This window comes from Sphaeroforma arctica (genome assembly GCF_001186125.1).
Source record: "Sphaeroforma arctica JP610 unplaced genomic scaffold supercont1.354, whole genome shotgun sequence".
Lineage (NCBI taxonomy): Eukaryota > Ichthyosporea > Ichthyophonida > Sphaeroforma > Sphaeroforma arctica.
In genome coordinates, this window is record NW_014040204.1 from 11,701 (window position 1) to 29,502 (window position 17,802).

The following is a 17,802-nucleotide window of genomic DNA, read 5'->3' on the forward strand; positions in this document are numbered from 1 at the left end:
CATATATTATTATATATATATTTATATATATATATATATATATATACTATTATTTATATATATATAAATACATAAATATATATATGTATGTGTCTGTGTGGGTGGGTGTGATACACTCCGCTCCTCGCACAAATACATTTGCCTCGCGCAATCGTCAACCCCCACACTTGGCATGACCAGCTGTTGGTATTCCCATATGCACACGCACTGAATACCCCCCCCCACTCGCTCAACTTGTGAGCTAACCACATCACTAACACACACGCGTAGGGATGAGCAGTGTCATTGAGGCCTTAAACTGGTTACTTGACCAGGACAATCCCGAAGATGAATACGACTACGATTACTACGAATACGACAACGAGAGCATCCTATCGTATTCTTTGGATAGCGCACATCACTCTGGGTTGAAGCACGAGCAGCAGTATATGCACAACCAGCCACAGTACCAGGTCCGACCCAGGAATGGGAGTGGGTCTGGGGTAGTGGTGTATGAGAACCAGGGTGTGAATATAGGCATGATTGTGGGAGTTGGACACGGAGGAGGGCAAATCGTTCAAGCTCGTGCCACTCACACAGACACACAACCAGTGACGCGGGGTATTATACACCCAGGAACTGACGAAAGACCGTATGCTGACCCACGTGTATTGCAATCGCAGAGAGATGCTTCTTCAAGATACTATACGAGTCAAAGTGACAGCGAAGGTGGAAGTTATGCTACTAACACAGGTGTACCGAAGACTGCGTTTGATATGTCGAGACTGCGCGATTCTGTTATTGTCACGAGCGAGCGGAACAGCCACGTGAGTATGGTGAGCGGGGTGTCTGTCCGATCCGACAAATCCGACAATGCTGACACTGCGGCGGACAAAGTGAGTCATGAAGTACTGTTGTATGATGGAGATACGGAGGAGGATGCACATACCAGGAGCACATATCCAGACATACACGCACACATCTATGGTGGCGACGAAGGGGGAGTGGCTGGGGGCAAGACGGACGACGATGTAAATGTATCAGATAACCTGCCTGATAGTGCAGTCAATCAGCTTATGGTTGACCCCGTGGTGGGAGTCCCGGCGGAGTCTGAAAATGCAACCTCTGCCAATACGACAACCAATATAAAAAGAGTGCGAGATGTGGTTATTAACGGAAGCGTCAGTTCTTGTGCGCCTTCTCCAAAACCGAGAATTTTTGCTAAGCCACGCACATGTATCAAGCAAGCAAGCGCTTGTACCATTGATGTATCCAGTAATACAGGTGAGAGCATGGATAACAGAACAAACTGTACGGACAACCAGGATCAAAATGATCCCGACGCTGGTGAAAGAACTTTGAGTTCTAATACTAAAAGTAAAACCCCGGGCACACCTATACCAGCAAAGAGGGCTGTCATCGGAGCAGTGCCAAAGAAAGAACCCCTAACACAACCACCAAACCATCCGCAAACAGACAATGACTCACCACAAAAAACTGCACAAGAACCAATCAAAACAGAGGAAATCACCCTTCAAGAACCAATCAATTCACCCGAATGGGCCCACAAACAGGTCGATCAGCACAAAGCTAAACACGCTGGTCACCCCCAGGAGACTGATCACGAGTTTAAGCCATTCCAAGCGATCGCTGTACATCCCTACGCAGCCATGCGCACAGACGAGCTGAGTCTATGCGATGGAGATCTGATTGAGGTGGTGTCGTGTGCGAGTGAGCACTGGTGGGAGGGGAGGGTGCTGCAACACGGGGGCAGTGGCTGGTTCCCTTCAGTGTTTGTAAAGGTGATAGAGAGTGCCGAACTTTCATCCCTGAGTGAGCGAGGCAGTAGTGCTGATGGATTAGAGCACGCTTCGTCGACTAGCTCACACTCGTACCACAGCGCTGACTCGGGCATACATACCCAAATGGGCGAGAGACAGAGAGACGGCATGGAGGGTACCAACAAAATGCGTACACGGTCGATTCATACTCGTTCCGGTGTGTTTGTGGGCGGATACGGTGTTGACATGCGCTCGCAATTGAAAGCAGATGATCACTCGAATATCGGGATCGATACCGGGGCTATCTCTACACCTAAGGGCACGCGTGCGGACAAATCCGGCACCTTTGCGTATGTTGATGACAGAGCGATGCTCAACTTTCGCCTGATGGTGGGATTAGATCTGATTAACTCGGAATACGACTTCACCACCGAGATTGAACTATTTTTGACCAATGTTGCTCAGCCGCTGAAAGACTTACATACCCTCCCTGATCGCCCCAAACGTGCTATACTGGCACCTTTGTTCCACGTTGTGCAACTGCATAATATGTTGTACACACAGGTGTATTCCGAGTGTGAAGGCAAGGTATGATACAGCCCCTTGTAGTGCACCTTTACCGTTTTCGAGTTGACTACGTCTACGTGAACTAACCTATGATCTGAGAGCTGAGGGTTAGCATTGAGATAAATTTTCGACCTCGATACCGTGCATTACAAGTGACTGATAGACACTTCTGTGCTCTCACTAGGTTGCACGGTTGTGTTACAAGGCCCTTCTGAATTTGTTGTCTGCTGTTATGCGATCACATCGCTGCTTTCATAACGTACTCGCAATTGTCCACCGATGATCAATATATCATCCAATCTGTTTGATGCTTCGTTGGGTCTTATGTTGTTTCTTCTCAAATCTCAGGACCCATTTTATGGAAAGGTCTTCCTATCGCTGATGCCCGATATCAAGAAGGTTTACATGGAGTTTGCCAGTGCACATCCCGTTGCACTAGAAGCGCTGCGTACATACGCAGATCACGCTGACTTAAACACTCTACTCAACGGCGTAGCTACCAGCATACCGCAAGGCCTAGACACAACATCCGAGGGAGACAAGCAGATGCACAATAACACAACCGAGCCATGTATGGAAGGGAGAACCGGTACAAACACCGGAACGGAATGCATTCCGGAAGAGAACACGGACAATGTCGCGCAGCGTAGAGACAATGGCGCGAGTAAGCGGGCGAGTCATGTGAGTAAGAAGAGCACGGTTTCTAACAATATCAAAGCCCAAGTCAACGGGATAGCTCTGTCACGTCTGACACTTTTCAGCCCCTTCGAACGTCTGCAGAAGCTGGTGCGTTTGTTCGAGGAGCTTCTGCGGTACACACCCGACGCGCATGCACACCGACACGCCAATGAGCTGGTTCTTCAAGAACTCTCGACCTTGGAGCGCAACTGTGACACCACCCGCAAACTAGGCGAGATGGAGCGCAAGGTGCTGTTGTCAAATGTGGTGGGATTGGAAACAAGCGCGATAGAGGCCATGGGCAAACTGGAGTATGCTGGCACTGCGGTGTGTCAATTGCTAGCTACCAGCACTGATACTGCGAATAGTAGTAGCGGTAAAGTAAGCGAGACAAAAGGTGAGAAAAGCGGGACAGCAACAGATGGTAAGGTCTCGTGGCAAGAGTGTGTCGTGCTGGTGTTTAAGAGTGAGCTGCTGGTGCTTGCGCGCGTGTACGATGGTGTGCCCAGTGGAAATTACTCCGCCAACGCCCCTGTGATAGTGGATATGGGTTCCGGTGTTGATCCCGCTAATCGGGGAGGAAGCCGAGGTAATAGACGTATCAGCGCAGATACCTCGTCTTTCTCCTCCTCTTCGGCTGTAGAGGCTGAACCTGTATCCAAATCGGACAGCCATGCCAGACCGTTCGTGTCTGGATTATCGGTCTTCTCATACGAGCTGGTGGAGCGCTTCGATTTGGTGAACTCTCAGGTGCGCTATGTCACGGACGCAGAAGTGTGGGCTACGCCCAACACAACGACCACATGCACAGATACGCAGAAGGAAATGCAGGGCGGTGCCAATGTGTATGAAGATAAAAATACGAGAAATAGGCAGGCCGTCAAGTGTATGAGCATCAACCAGCCTATACCAGATGCACTGTGTATTGAGTCTCTGGAGGAGGCTGCGCACCAGAAGATCATGCTGTCGTCCAATAGCTCCCGAGAGAACAGAGAGAGTGTGCAGGCGGTGCAGCTGGCGATTGATCTGGCACGGGCGCGCAGAGGTTTAGAAGCACTCTCTCCACAACATGTGCCTTCTCCTGTGCTAGAACGCCGTGCCAGTGGTACTCCATCGCATAGACTAAGTGGCGGTAGTAGTAGGTCAGGTAGCGGTAGTCATAGTCTGAGTGGCGATAGCGCTAGCGGTGTGCTAGAGAGTGAGTATAGCAACGTGCTGAACTCGGTCTTGAGTGAGAGTGTAGGAAGGGCGAACACAGAGTCTGTGGGTAATACCGGTACCCCGCCTAAACTCATGAAAGCCTTGTCTTACGATAGTAGTTATGGCACTAACCTCAACGGTACTTTTGACAAACGCGATGCTAAAAGTAATGGTGCTTTATCCCAAAATACGAACGTACATACAAACAACTCGAAACCGGGCTTGTCGGCCACGAGTCGAGACACGAACAACACGCACGCCGATGGGTGGAAAAGCAATAAGGGTCCAGCCAATAGTGTCGGTGGTAGCGTATCTAAAAGTGCAAGCATGGGTAAGAAAGACAAGTCGAAGAATACTAGTATGCAAGGTTTGGGTAGGAGTAAGAGTAAGAATCGGTTCAGCCTGGGGTCCTGGGGTAGTAAGCATAGTAAGAATAGCCTCAACGCACAGGACACAGAGAAGGAGCGCGAACGGGGGGCTAGCCTGAAGCCGGCAGAAGAGGTCGCGGAATCTATAGAGGAGCACGATGGTGAAGATATTCCTGGGATATCCTCTCAATTTACCCAAGACTCACGTACCAGCTCAAGCTTAAGCACGCATCTTAGTGTGAGTGTGCCTATACCGGGCGCGACTGCGTCGGAGAATCTGGCGCACGTTGGGGCAATCGACGCCTTGGCCCGTGGCAAGGGTAACAAAGTCACGCAGGAGCAGTTTGGTATCTTATGCGATACAGTGGTGGGCCTGCGTGCGGTGATGGAGAATATGCAGAAGGAGATGGATGGTTTGCGGGCACACATCGTTGAGGAGATCAAGACACGCTCTGTGCTCGAGGCGAGACTGAAGCGCTGTGGTGCTTTTGGTGATGGAGGTGTATAGTGGCGCTGTGCGCTTGAAGGCCTGCATACTCGTGCGAGTGGTGCACCTCTGCAAACCTTGAGTGCATTTACCTATACATCCCGTGCGATCAGCTGTGCATTAGTACATGTTCAGAATTAATTGTGATCCGTACTCAAGGAGGCATTACAATCATCTGCAGTCGATGACATTCGTAGGGAAGGTGGTATGCTGTGTGGAGTGATCGTGGGCAGGCTGATGATTGACTGGAAAGGTGAATATCACCGCTATCAAATATAATTATATAATATATATATACATTTTTATGAGAAAAATTTATTAAAAAAAATTAGCGGAAATAGTGGCTATATTAAAAACCCAATTTTGAAATGCGCAGCGAAGTTCCTTCATCCGCCGTAATGTTATCAATAATAATGCAGAGCGATAGGTCGACTTGACACTACATAATATGAATTAATTAGACTCTATTGATATATATATATATATATATATAATATATTACTACTCTATAGCAGTTACAATGTCCGAAACCCTACGTTCGACATTTATACATTCTATGTTCGATATGGTCGGAAATTCGTACATGGTTCTTTTCCGACAGGTCGAAAAACCACGCCAAGACAGATGAACACTGCAGGACAGTCCGTCACGGTTATGTATATATATATTACCAAAAAAAAAAGCCTGCAAAAAGTGTGCTCGATATATTATTCTGACTGAGAGATACAGACTATTTTATTTAGATTTGATAGGGTGAAAATGTATTTGTTCTTTTGTTTTTTTTAACAATAAATAGAATTCCCTGTTGTTGTGGCATTTCTATTATCATGTTGGGTCGAAATGTACTTTGATTTTGATTTTTCTAAATTGATTTCAAAGGCTATGTATGAGGTAGCTTGTCGCGATACCTTCTCGCCAGTAATCCATCGAGCTATTGATCCTAAAAGGGTCAATTGTAGGGGCCACAGCTGTTATTAATAAATATGGACTCACTAGCCACCACCCTAATCCAGTACCTGTCCAAACCGCTACGGTCGTATCTGTATGTCGAAAACCCCTAAATCCATGCCCTTCGGACATTGCCTATGCAACCCATCGGGGGTTTAGGGTTTAAACCCCTAAAGTCGGTACGCATGGGAGAAAGAGTCCGGCCTGGAACAAGACTGTCAAACTCCGCCAGCGGTTCTTCAGTCTCACCGACGCAGCACCGTCTATTTGCATCCATGGCCAGCTGATAAACCTCGCCCTCGCCGGCTTCTCAAGAGTTGGTAGGCGCTTATCGATTCACCCGACACTCATGGCACTGATATGGTTCCCAGATCCTCTAAATATTTTGGTTTCTACCTGTCGTATGGAATAACGAGAATCGACTTTGCAAAGCATATCGATCATCTTGCTACAGAACCGCTTCAAGTAGCAACTGTTCCTGTCCCCTGTCAATGTTTACGGAGAATGTTGATACCCGTATTAAGCGGCGCCGGGTCCTCTATTCGTTCCGTTACCGTTTCTGTGGCAGATGTAGCCATATTTGGGCAGCGGCGTGAGTAGTGACCTGTCTCTTTACAATTGTGGCATATAGGGCAGAGTGTGTCCGCAGGTCTCAGGCGATACTTCCGACACGGTGGAATATCCGTGCGGGTCGGATTTGACCTTCGTCGTCCAGGGCCACAACTGTTGTCACGGCCATGGGACTATTGCCTCGCGTCACGGCCAGAGCTACAGTGCCTGTCCCTACCAGTCCATGGGGATCGATGACGATCGTATGAGCGTCCACGGAAGTCGCTGGAGTCACGGTTCAGAGAGAGTCCTTGGACATGGTCGCTGCGGTCACCATCACTACGCTATCCTGAATCACCGAGGATCAGACTGTCCCGGAGTTGTCTACTACTACACAGCAGTCAGTACACAGTCGTTTCACGACAAAATGGGCGGTCTGACAGACTGATCAATTATATGATGTTATTTCGTATGCAAAACAGAACATCCCGTTGTAATGCAAATATACAATGAAAGGTTGAGGACAGAATCGATATATATATTCTTTCACACTGCTGTCATCTCGAGATGGCCGAAATCGCCTTTGAATCACCAGCCGCGATCTGACTACCAGTTGTGGTACAGGTTTCACAGGCTATTAAGTCTACCGCAGAGGTATTAATACCCAAATGCTACACTGCTGGATATGAAAGATGGCAACATTATTTCAATGGGAGAGTATCGATGACATAATCAGAACCTTCTGAATGTACGTGGAGACGCCAGATTCCAGAATGTCGACATTGGCCGGCCGTGGGGTGGGAGTGCACATCGGTAGTCTATAGCCGTGACTTATCCCACTACACGATATCATTCGATTCTCCCGTTTATCAGATAGCACACAAACACTGATTTCTGCAATTTCGGACTCATTACTTTGTGAGAGTTTATATTTCTGTTCGGTTTGACGCCGGGACTTCTACCCTGCGGTTAAACGAAGCTATTTCGTCGTCACGTAAACTGCTCTGTGTCTAGAATATCGAATACTGGAAGCGTGCATATTTAATCCATATGGAATGCACTTTATCCCACGTGCTCAGCTGCTAGTGGCTCTACTCAATCTAGCTGTCTAGTGCAACGCGCCTTATAGCCTATACAATCGGATTGAAATCGTGTCGCTCGGTGGTGTGTCTGAGGTGGTGCTGGTGCTGTGTGTGGTATTGGTGACCATGCTGATCTCCTGGCGGCGGTTGTGCCGTTCTGCTAGCCCAGTCGTCCGCATTGTTGTTCTTCTCATCCTTTGCTATAGAGTGTGTCGGCATCTCCCACAGCAACTTGTCTTCTTTCATCTGCGGGAAGGTCTGAACCTACCCAGGTCATTGAGATGTCAAGTACGAATGGGTGAGTACTCGTGGTGCTTATATATATATATTCCCAATAGAGAATTATCCGCGTACACTTTCTACTCAAAGTGCTTGTTTATTTATACCCTTCACCGCCGGGACTGCACATGTTTGTGCGATGCTGTTTGATACGTTGTGACTTGCATGTGTGGCGTAGAGAAATACCAATAACTCAAAACAATCGAAGATTCACTACAAATACAATGCCAGAGTAGCACACATGCACCGGTGAAGCTTGATTCTATAGTTCCTTTTTTGTTCCATAAGTAAATATTTTTCAAGAGCTCTCTCAAATATGCTGCCCCCGTAGTGGCCTGAGAGGTAGGAGAACTTCCTACCAGTTTCTTCCGAAGCAGTAAAGGATCAGGTGTAGTATCGGTTGCACACAAACACACATACATACCTTTGATCACCATCCCACCGTGATCAAATTCATTCTCATGACATAAACACATGATCTCCCGAACGCAGCACACCTTTCTCTCGTGTGGTTATATCTCCCCAATGAATGATAGATGCATACCATCCAGAAACATACTTGGTGGATGGCTTAGCACCCTATACCTCGCGTCAATGAAGCGTAGTGGATAGACAACTCATCTGGAAACACACACACGATACAAGTTTCAAAAGCAACTCAAGAAGGATCCAAGGCTTCCCCTCTGACTTGCGCGTGGTCTTAGTTAATACATTGACGTATGTCCGTACTTCTCGTATTCCGTATGGTAAAATTTTAACTCCTGCAGTAGCGTTCTGATGGCCCAAAACTAGGACGTTTTGACTAAGGTCATGACTGGTGCGACACGATCATGTATACACTTAGTATCTGCGTAATATTGGCTAAGAATACGTATACTTTGTCCAGACTCACTACCCGTAAAACACAGACATTCCTACCTCTCGTATTTGCGTATTGTTGGTCAACAACATCAGCATCCTATCCAGACCCATGCCCCACCCTGTAGTGGGTGGCAAGCCGTACTCGAGTGCGGTGCAGAACCCCTCGTCAGGTAGTTGCGCCTCACTATCGCCGAAATTGAAATCCTGAATGTATTAAAAATAGTTGGGCGGTCAAAAACACAATTTAGTCAAAATAACGGTGCGTGTGTGTGAGAGCATTCATGTTTGTTGCCAATGATATCCCTTGCTTAGATATGACTGAGTCGGTAAAGATAGTAAAAGTTGTTGTAGGACGGGTGCTATGGATTCTGAACAGTTGGATAAATTCTCTAATTCATATCTTATCTGGGTCCACTTGTACATGCAATCGTCGGCTAACATTAAGACTGGCCTTCATATAGTCTTGCATGTATGTATGTATGTACGTACGTATTTATGTATGTATGTATGTATGTATAAAAAAAAATGTATGTATGTATGTATGTATGTATGTATGTATGTATGTATGTATGTATGTGTGTATGTGTGTATGTATGTATGTATGTATGTATGAATGAATGTATGAATGTATGTGTGTATGTATGTATGTATGTATGTATGTATGTAGATATGTTTGTATGTATGTATGTATGTATATATATATATATATATATAGCCTGCAACCTGTAAGTGGGCTCAATGTAAAACGGAGAAAGTGATTTTTATATCCTATATACTCCCGACGAAGGTAGTTGCCTCAGAAGAAGCCATCACATAATCTAGGTCTAGCGTAATGTTATCCTTGACCTCTTTATGTAGATTACCAGAGTATATTACCAAACAACACATACAGAGCCGTCGAGTCGCACCTATAATGATGAGTCCGCCAAATCGCGCATGTACTGTCACAGCGTTTACATTTATCGACAGGAAAATCCTTCAACTATTTCCCTTTGCATTGGAAACCCAATTTTGCACCAGAACAATGATAATTATATGACAGATATAGCTATATTAAAAATGATAGTTTTTTACACGAATGTTCATTTCAATATTATTATACACGAAAATTCATCTCAATCAGGTCCACTTACACGAATGAAAACACATAAACACACACATATATATAAATCATGGGGACGATAGTGCCCTTCTCACCTTCTCTTGGGCTTTAAACCGCTGGCGCTGTTCCACAGGGTTATTCAATTCGACGTAAGCGTTGCAGATTTCTTGTCCGCGCACAAACAGTTCGAAGCGGTAGCATGTGTTGGGCTGTTTCAACATAATGGCGATATTCATATATGCAATGATTTAGTAGTGGCGCCCATACGGCCTGTGTGCATACAGAAACTTGTGTATTTCCCCTGCTTGTAACCCATTTTTATCAACTATGCAGACAAACATGTATCTATCTACACGACACCCATGCGTACTGCGGTGTCTTGGTATCAAAAAGCCGCTGTAAGCTTGGAATTGGAGACAACGAATACCGGATTTCACATTCACATATACACAAATACACATGCAGACATGCCTCTTCCGGCCGTTCTTTGGCGAGCGGTGACTGTATCTTAGGATGGTATATGATAAAAGTTGGATTCACACACTGTGGCTCGATAAAGTGGCCAATGAGTTTGTCTATCAGATTCGCTTCGGTGGCGTGTGATCGCGTTGAGGTGAGATGGGACTGGATGCCGTGCTCCTCGCAAAAATTCATTAAGCGCTCGAGCAAATCTGAGAGTGTGCGAGGGATGTCAGGAATGTCGGGAATGTCAGGAATGCTAGAATGTGTGCGAGGTCTCTATTGTGAGTGTTGCGAAGTTTTCCCCGTTCGTCAAGAATCAAAATGCGATGCTAGGTATATGGGTCATGTGAGACAAGTTATGGGACACCATCGTGCACAGGTTGGTGGGAAATGAACTGCTAGGAGTGATAGCTATTCTATGTAGAATCACACCACACCCTCTAAACAAAATGCTTGCAAACCAGTATGGCTCGGCACCAAGATACCCATCCATTTATTACGGATACGTCACAAGACTTCGCTTGTCACGATTGCTTTACCTTTATGCAAGGGAAATCCATAGAGCGGTTTAAATGCCCTACACTCTGTGCGATTACTTCCAACACCCCATCTAAACGCAACCTAAAGTCCGGCTATATACCGCCACGCCTGGTGTCTAGCCCATAACCACGGCATGCCTACACCGTTCAACTCATGAAACTCGCCCCATGAGCAGTTGCAACTTACACTCCAGGCGCAGCAATACTACTGCGTACCATATGGCCACAAGACGTTGTGCAATGGTGGGGACATCCGACAAATTGATAGTTAGAAACACATCGCCGAGGGTAACTGGCGATAACTGTACCTCACAGACACACATTTCTGCTAAACAACTGTGTTGGGTGTGTTCTTGATGCCAAAATTAGACCGAGCCTTCCATTCACCTACCTGGACTATCGAGGTCAATTGGTCCCAAATGCTTCTGTAGCTCCGACATCACCTCAATACGATTGTACGGTTTGCCGAAGTTGATTTCTTGCTTAACGTCATCCTCTAGCTACAGTATAAAAATTGCGCGAGCATTGGATAGAGTTGTAGACTTCAGCAACAAAGGTAAGCTTGTAGAAACCCGTACACATTCTTCATGTATATGCATTTGATAGAGCTGTGGACTACAAGATCAAAGGTACCCTTGTATGACCCGTACAAGTTCTTCGTGTGTATGCATTTGTGTGCCCATGCGCAGCCCGAAAGAAATGAGAGTAACCTGACACACCGCGATGTTATAATGTGCCGCGCACTCTGTGAATGCACTCTTATGTGCCTCACTCAAACCTCGATCTGTGACCATGAACAGCACAGAATGTGACCTTTACTTTTAGAACGCGTAGTGGCTAAGATGTGTTGATACGCGAAGCAAAAGACAGTGAAATTCGAGGGCATGATGCAAACGCTAGAGTGATGTGTCAATCCGACATACGTCTAGCACATGTTCCACCGACCACACGTAGCAAGCCTTACTACAAGCAGACTACCTAACAGACAACAGTATATAAACTACCATCTATCACATCCTCATGCCGATGTCAGCGGTGTCAAACTGAATCCGGAACTTCGACATACAAGCACATGCACATCCCACCCCGTATGTATTTGATACAGATATTGTGAGTAAGCTGTGACAGAAATGCATATCGTTTCGTTAAACATGAGATACAATACAGTGGTACACCATTGTACCGTGTTCACTCCAGTATCACCTGCTTTTAGGGTTTTAACCACCGGCTTTTAGGGTTTTATGGTTTGGGGTTTTAGTTCCCACACGTACAACAGGGTTCTATGCCTGAAGAACCCCTCCTACACAATCACACATGCCCAAATCGAAACAAATGCCTTCTTCGTACCTGAGATTGCGACGCATGAAGTGTCAAGTTCGGCCTCAGCGTGCCCGTAATGTTCTCCACAAGTCCGCTGATTATGTCTTGTGTGCGCGAGATGAGTGTTTCAAAGTCTCCGTACGCTTCGTAAAACTCGAGTGTAGTGAACTCCGGTTGGTGCGTGCTGTCCACTCCTTCATTGCGAAATACCTACCAGCGGGGTGTGTTAGTGGGGTGTTTGATTGCCTTACACACTCTGGGCGTTTAGGGTTTATGGGCTTTGGATTTTAAGCTGCCGTTTATGAGGATGTCATGTGGACAGCTAGATACGAATCAAAGCATAAGACAGAACTTGTAAGATTCTTATAAAATAAATCAGCATTACTACAACACACCTTCCCAATCTCGTACACTCTGTCCAGGCCTCCAATTACCAATTGTTTGAGATACAATTCGGGTGCAATCCGGAGTTTCTGTGTGAGGGATATACAAACCGGAATTAGGATTGGCCATGGTAGTAAAATGGCTTAAAATTCGACAGCAATAGAATTGGGGGTTGTGCCGAGTAGTGATCGAAAACAGAGTAGGACCTTTAGGGTTTTAGAGATAAGTTTGCACTCCGCAGTAACGTAAGGCAAACTGATAAATCAACGGACTTGTGCTACACACTCCCCTATTTTTATTTGCGAAGGCACTTACACAGTCGGTGGTTGAATAATATATATCAATTCTAACCAACCTGTACTAAATTTACTCTATATGATTTTATATGCTACAATTCACCTGCCCTCGCTTGATATACATTCTCGCTGTAAAGACATGTTCCGTCTAACTAAATGCATGCAGGGACAGTTCGCGATCCGATTCTGTAGTATGTCTGGTACGACTCAGACCGTGTTCTTGATCTTTGATACTATCCTCTGCTCAGTACTGATGCTCCGTTGTGATTCATTGATCTACACCAAACTCTCGCGCACCTCGCACTATGTGTCGTATTTTGAGCTACCCATCCCCACTACTTACAAGCAAAGGCACACATAAATATATAAAATTACGCTCACGATTTACATGACAAAACTTTCGCACTAACCCAAAATCGGGATTCATGCTCCACATTCACCCAGCAATGCTTCATATTCGTGACTCGCAGATCGGGTTTTGTGAACAGCCCATAGCACAATGACTACCAACATAATATAGCGGACAAAAACACCATCGATGCACTATTAACTGGGCAGCAAGCACCAATACTGGGATCCCTTACACCGGATAGTAAGTGTGGAGGAGAATCTCAGGAGCGCCCGACTGCAGTGATACCATAGATGATTCCCTACACATACAAAGGACGGTAATATTCACACACCCCGTGATTTTCGGACTCACAAAGCCATTCTAATGCGCATTGAAACCTAGCCTAGCCTGACAAGGCATCTGGGTCTATCTGGTTGGGGTTACAGCGCACAATCGCAAATACATATTGATATGATCAGGCACGATCTTCGCTAAGGCACTCTTCACCAACGGGATCCGCTGAAACACCAGGGACATATCTCAAGATGCGTATGCTATGAGTATCGCACACTCGCTCGGCGACACGTAAATGGATTTAATTTTTTGGTCTCGTGGCCCACCTGTGTGATCTCAACCACATCGTAGAGGATAAATAGTTTGCCTTCAGCACTATGATGGCGGTCTGGTCATCTCATTAAAAGACATATATAAATATCTCATGCACTCATATTCACATACGTAAGGCTGTTTATTCGCACCACTGTCCGCCTCTGTTATAAAGGGTCGCGCATTGGCACCTCCAGCAACATCGTTGAGAATTGGCGTTTCAACTTCGATGAAACGATGGCGGTCGAGATAATCTCGGAGATACCTGTACGGATATATGATGCAGCAGAGCTTGTTAAGCTACACGTATATGTCGTGAAATATAGACTCAGAAGTGAAAAAGTAACAAACGTGACTGCATATTTACATTAATATAAGTCTGCTCTTTTCGCCTGAAGAGCACTGCAGATCAGCTGAGCGTCTACGTAAGAATATACAAATGAAAGTTAGGCAGGTTCACTATACACCCATTATTTATTTGAAACTAATATACGCACCCGCGTATGTGGTGTGAATGTGTTCGTGTTGGTCACGCACAGAGAGCCACATGCATAGCTGTGGACATGAATGATAATAATTCTAGCTCTGATCACTGATATGCTATGCTCTCTCGCACCATGTAAAGTTGCAATCTATCTACACATAAACAATGGCATTGCAAGCACACTTACTAAGTATATGCATTTACATTCAAACTTCAGATGTATAAATGTGTAGTACATACAAGATTTCGCAGATAAATCTTGCATGATATAGGCAGTACGAGCGAGCGCGTACTGATCATCACAACCAGAGTATAGTATTTTTCCACACGTATCAATATTCAATCCATCATGCTTGAACAGGTATGAATATCGAACAAACTAAGATGGGAATGCAAATACGCATAGACTCAACCTGAAACAATAAGGCACACATGTTTACACACGAATACACAGACATCCTGCTGGACTGTATCCGTTCTTAACAGATTCATTGGTCTTTCAATACTGAATATTGAATTCTCCTTCCAAACGTATTACCTTGGACAGTTTACTCTTATCTCGAAGCTCAACCATCATACAGACTTCACACATGGATACACGAACAACGGGAATATTGGAACCATATATATATATATATATATATATCACAGATGAGTCACATACACACACACACACACACACACACACAAACGAATATCCATGCATAGATACATACTTTTCCCTGAATGCTTAATCTGATACAAACATGTAAATGTACACAACGCCGCCATCACACCTAAACGTATGAACACTTGCAAATAGGATCTATCACAAAGCACCGCCATCTATCAAATACCTGAGCATCTTACTCCTAACTTTGATGCTTTGTATTGTCTGTGGATTGACCATCATATCCAGGTACCGTTGTCTGAACCTGATCCCGGTATCCTTCAGTGTGCCGGAAAGTGGGAGGTGGTGCAGGCACGGCGACAATACTTCGATGCTGGCAGCGTACACACTCAACTCGCCCTAAAAGGTGGATGAAAACTTCATTTAGAGTACATTCGTCAATCATGAATCATAGAGCTTTTGGTCCAGAAATGGAAAGTGAAACTTTTTTCGTCGAACACATTGTCATTTTCAGTCACCTGCAGCTTTCAATGACGTAAATTTCTGTTGGACTGATACCACTACCTTGGACATGTAGCTCCCACCACCTTTTTGGCTCTTACATACACACTCATCATGATGCCCACGTGTAAGGCTACAAGTAAGCACGCGCACACATACGGAGATATATACAAATATACATGTAGGAATGCAAATATGAATCCACATCCTTCCACACATACGTCCCAGCACAGACACGAGAACATGCGAAAGCACTCAAGTAAATGTAAGCTGTAGCTGCCCTGCAAATTAACTAACTACGCACACAATTGTAGACCCATCGCCGAGGATGCCCTTGATCGCGGCTAAGATACCACATCCCAACAACGCGTCAGACCAAAATCGTGACCGTAGGAACCTCCGACTAGAAATCGTACCACTGCACTTCCAATGCACACCACAAAACACATATAAAACAAACTCAAACACCTATATACCCTTTTCACTCATGTCACTGGCATCGGACAATCGCATGATATAGATAGTGGGGTGCAAAGCCCACCCTCCTACACGCTATCTCCATCTTAAAACACACAGACACCCCACCATGCTTATATATACATTTGTACGAACGTACAATGCACAACACTGTACCTTAGGCGATCGCCCCGGTACGCCGTCTACCTTCACCACATCGCCGCGTCCCAACAAATCCCAAAACAAATTGAAATCGTCCGCTCTAGTCATATTTTTCCGGTTCACGACTGCTTGGTATGAGTGGCCATCTGAAGGTTACATAAAAGAGTCAGAATTGAGTTACGTCGACAGTCGCTCACAATATGTATACCTGGTTTGTTTATCAGCGAATCGAAAACATGACAACCGAATTTGAACACATGTGTGTGGTACGGCTCTGGAGTATCTCGGTCTAAATTGCAGCGGTTCGGTTCGTACAATATTGCATTACAATACCATGAACACGAATATACGCATCAAAGCAATGGTTGCACTCAGGATGAGTGCATTTCTATCAATGAACACTAGTTACGTATATTCCAAAATCTAACAAGTGGAAGCTTCGCTCAATAGCACCCGTAGTGGATATACCTTATTTAATATTATGCAAAACATGCGATGCATTTTACAAACTTAATTATTAGCGGACCCTCGAATGTTCTCTAAAGAATGATCTGAGTGATCGTAACAGTGAAAATCAGCTAGAAGCACTCAGCACACTCTGCCAATTGTAGGGTCCATCAAACAATACAAATTCACCTGCGACTTGCGACAATAAGCTATGAATCATCATCCAGTGCACTGTGTCACACCATCTTCGCTTAACGACCAGAGTGTCTCTAACCAACGAACGCTCGGTGTATTCGGTACTGAACCAAACCTACCCATTTATCACCTATCTTGTACTATGCCTAGAAACCATGAGCGAGTCTCAGCCCAGAGCTATCTGCAAGCGTGAGCAACCCACTGCAAACGAGAGTACCACACTTTGTCAGTGGTACGATGCACAGTGAGGCCGTTGACCCCGACAAATATAAAACTAGTACGTGTAATTCAGGTAATAGAGACCACGCTAATGCTCACCTTGCTGCAAGTCCAAAAAGAACAGATTCTTGCCCCCGTCCCTCCGCGTGCTTATCCTGCCTGTTAGGCGATGTTGTGAGCAAGAAAAACATCGAAAATTGATTAGACGTTTTTAATACACCATGATGTCAACGAAGAGTCTTCCTGCTTGTCAACGAAGAGTCTGCCTGGTTGTCATCGAACATCTTTGCAGGGCACGTGAACGTGTGCACGCTTACCAACGGTTGTGACTGTTTCCTCTGCTAACTTCTCTCCTGGTTGTAAGTGCTTGAAGGCTGCTTGCAGTTCATCCAGGGTTTTGTGGTCGTGCGCATCGTATATTGGGTATGGAGACCGATTCTGTGTTACGAAAGGATTCTTGAAATCAATGCACTGTGGATTCGTCCTGTCATAGATCGAATTAGATCAGTGTATTAATTGGGAGAGTCGCTAGGCCAAATAGCAAGAGTTAGTCACCTCTATGTATATGTGTATGGGCTCGGTAACCAACGCGTATGGAAGCATGCTAATAATTTCGGGGGCATATCAAGATAAATAATGCATGATGTGCATATGTACAAAACTTGAATTAAGAAGACAACTCTGAATTTAAGGAGACATGCATGTGTAAGTTGAATTTGGGTCACAGCGAGCAAACATTCAATTATCGAACAAGTCATAGTCAACTCATTTTCAGAGATCTGTATTTAGGTATGTGGATGAACCGTTCACAAGCTATTTGCGAGAGTTTTACATGTCTGTCACACTGCATGAACAAAAATTATCCTTATTTCTCTTTGCACCTGTACTTGGGCGACCTTAGCCAGCAGG

General features: G+C 45.3%; 2 protein-coding genes across 2 annotated transcripts; one reads left to right on the plus strand and one right to left on the minus strand.

Moving 5' to 3' along the window:
- Positions 1–272: 272 nt before the first annotated feature.
- SARC_05513 (hypothetical protein) lies at positions 273–5,396 on the plus strand (the record flags this gene model as incomplete). The annotated part of the gene is made up of 2 exons (XM_014300620.1): positions 273–2,348; positions 2,676–5,396. 2 exons carry the CDS (start codon positions 273–275, stop codon positions 5,079–5,081), a joined length of 4,482 nt encoding a protein of 1,493 aa, XP_014156095.1. The 3' UTR covers positions 5,082–5,396.
- A 2,048-nt stretch (positions 5,397–7,444) lies between these two features.
- Positions 7,445–17,496, minus strand: SARC_05514 (lysyl-tRNA synthetase; the record flags this gene model as incomplete). The annotated part of the gene is made up of 13 exons (XM_014300621.1): positions 7,445–7,903; positions 8,837–8,983; positions 9,977–10,090; positions 10,353–10,552; positions 11,274–11,382; positions 12,230–12,412; positions 12,598–12,675; positions 13,952–14,084; positions 15,140–15,312; positions 16,048–16,178; positions 16,993–17,052; positions 17,211–17,364; positions 17,449–17,496. 13 exons carry the CDS (start codon positions 17,494–17,496, stop codon positions 7,688–7,690), a joined length of 1,746 nt encoding a protein of 581 aa, XP_014156096.1. The 3' UTR covers positions 7,445–7,687.
- Between the last annotated feature and the right edge of the window lie 306 nt (positions 17,497–17,802).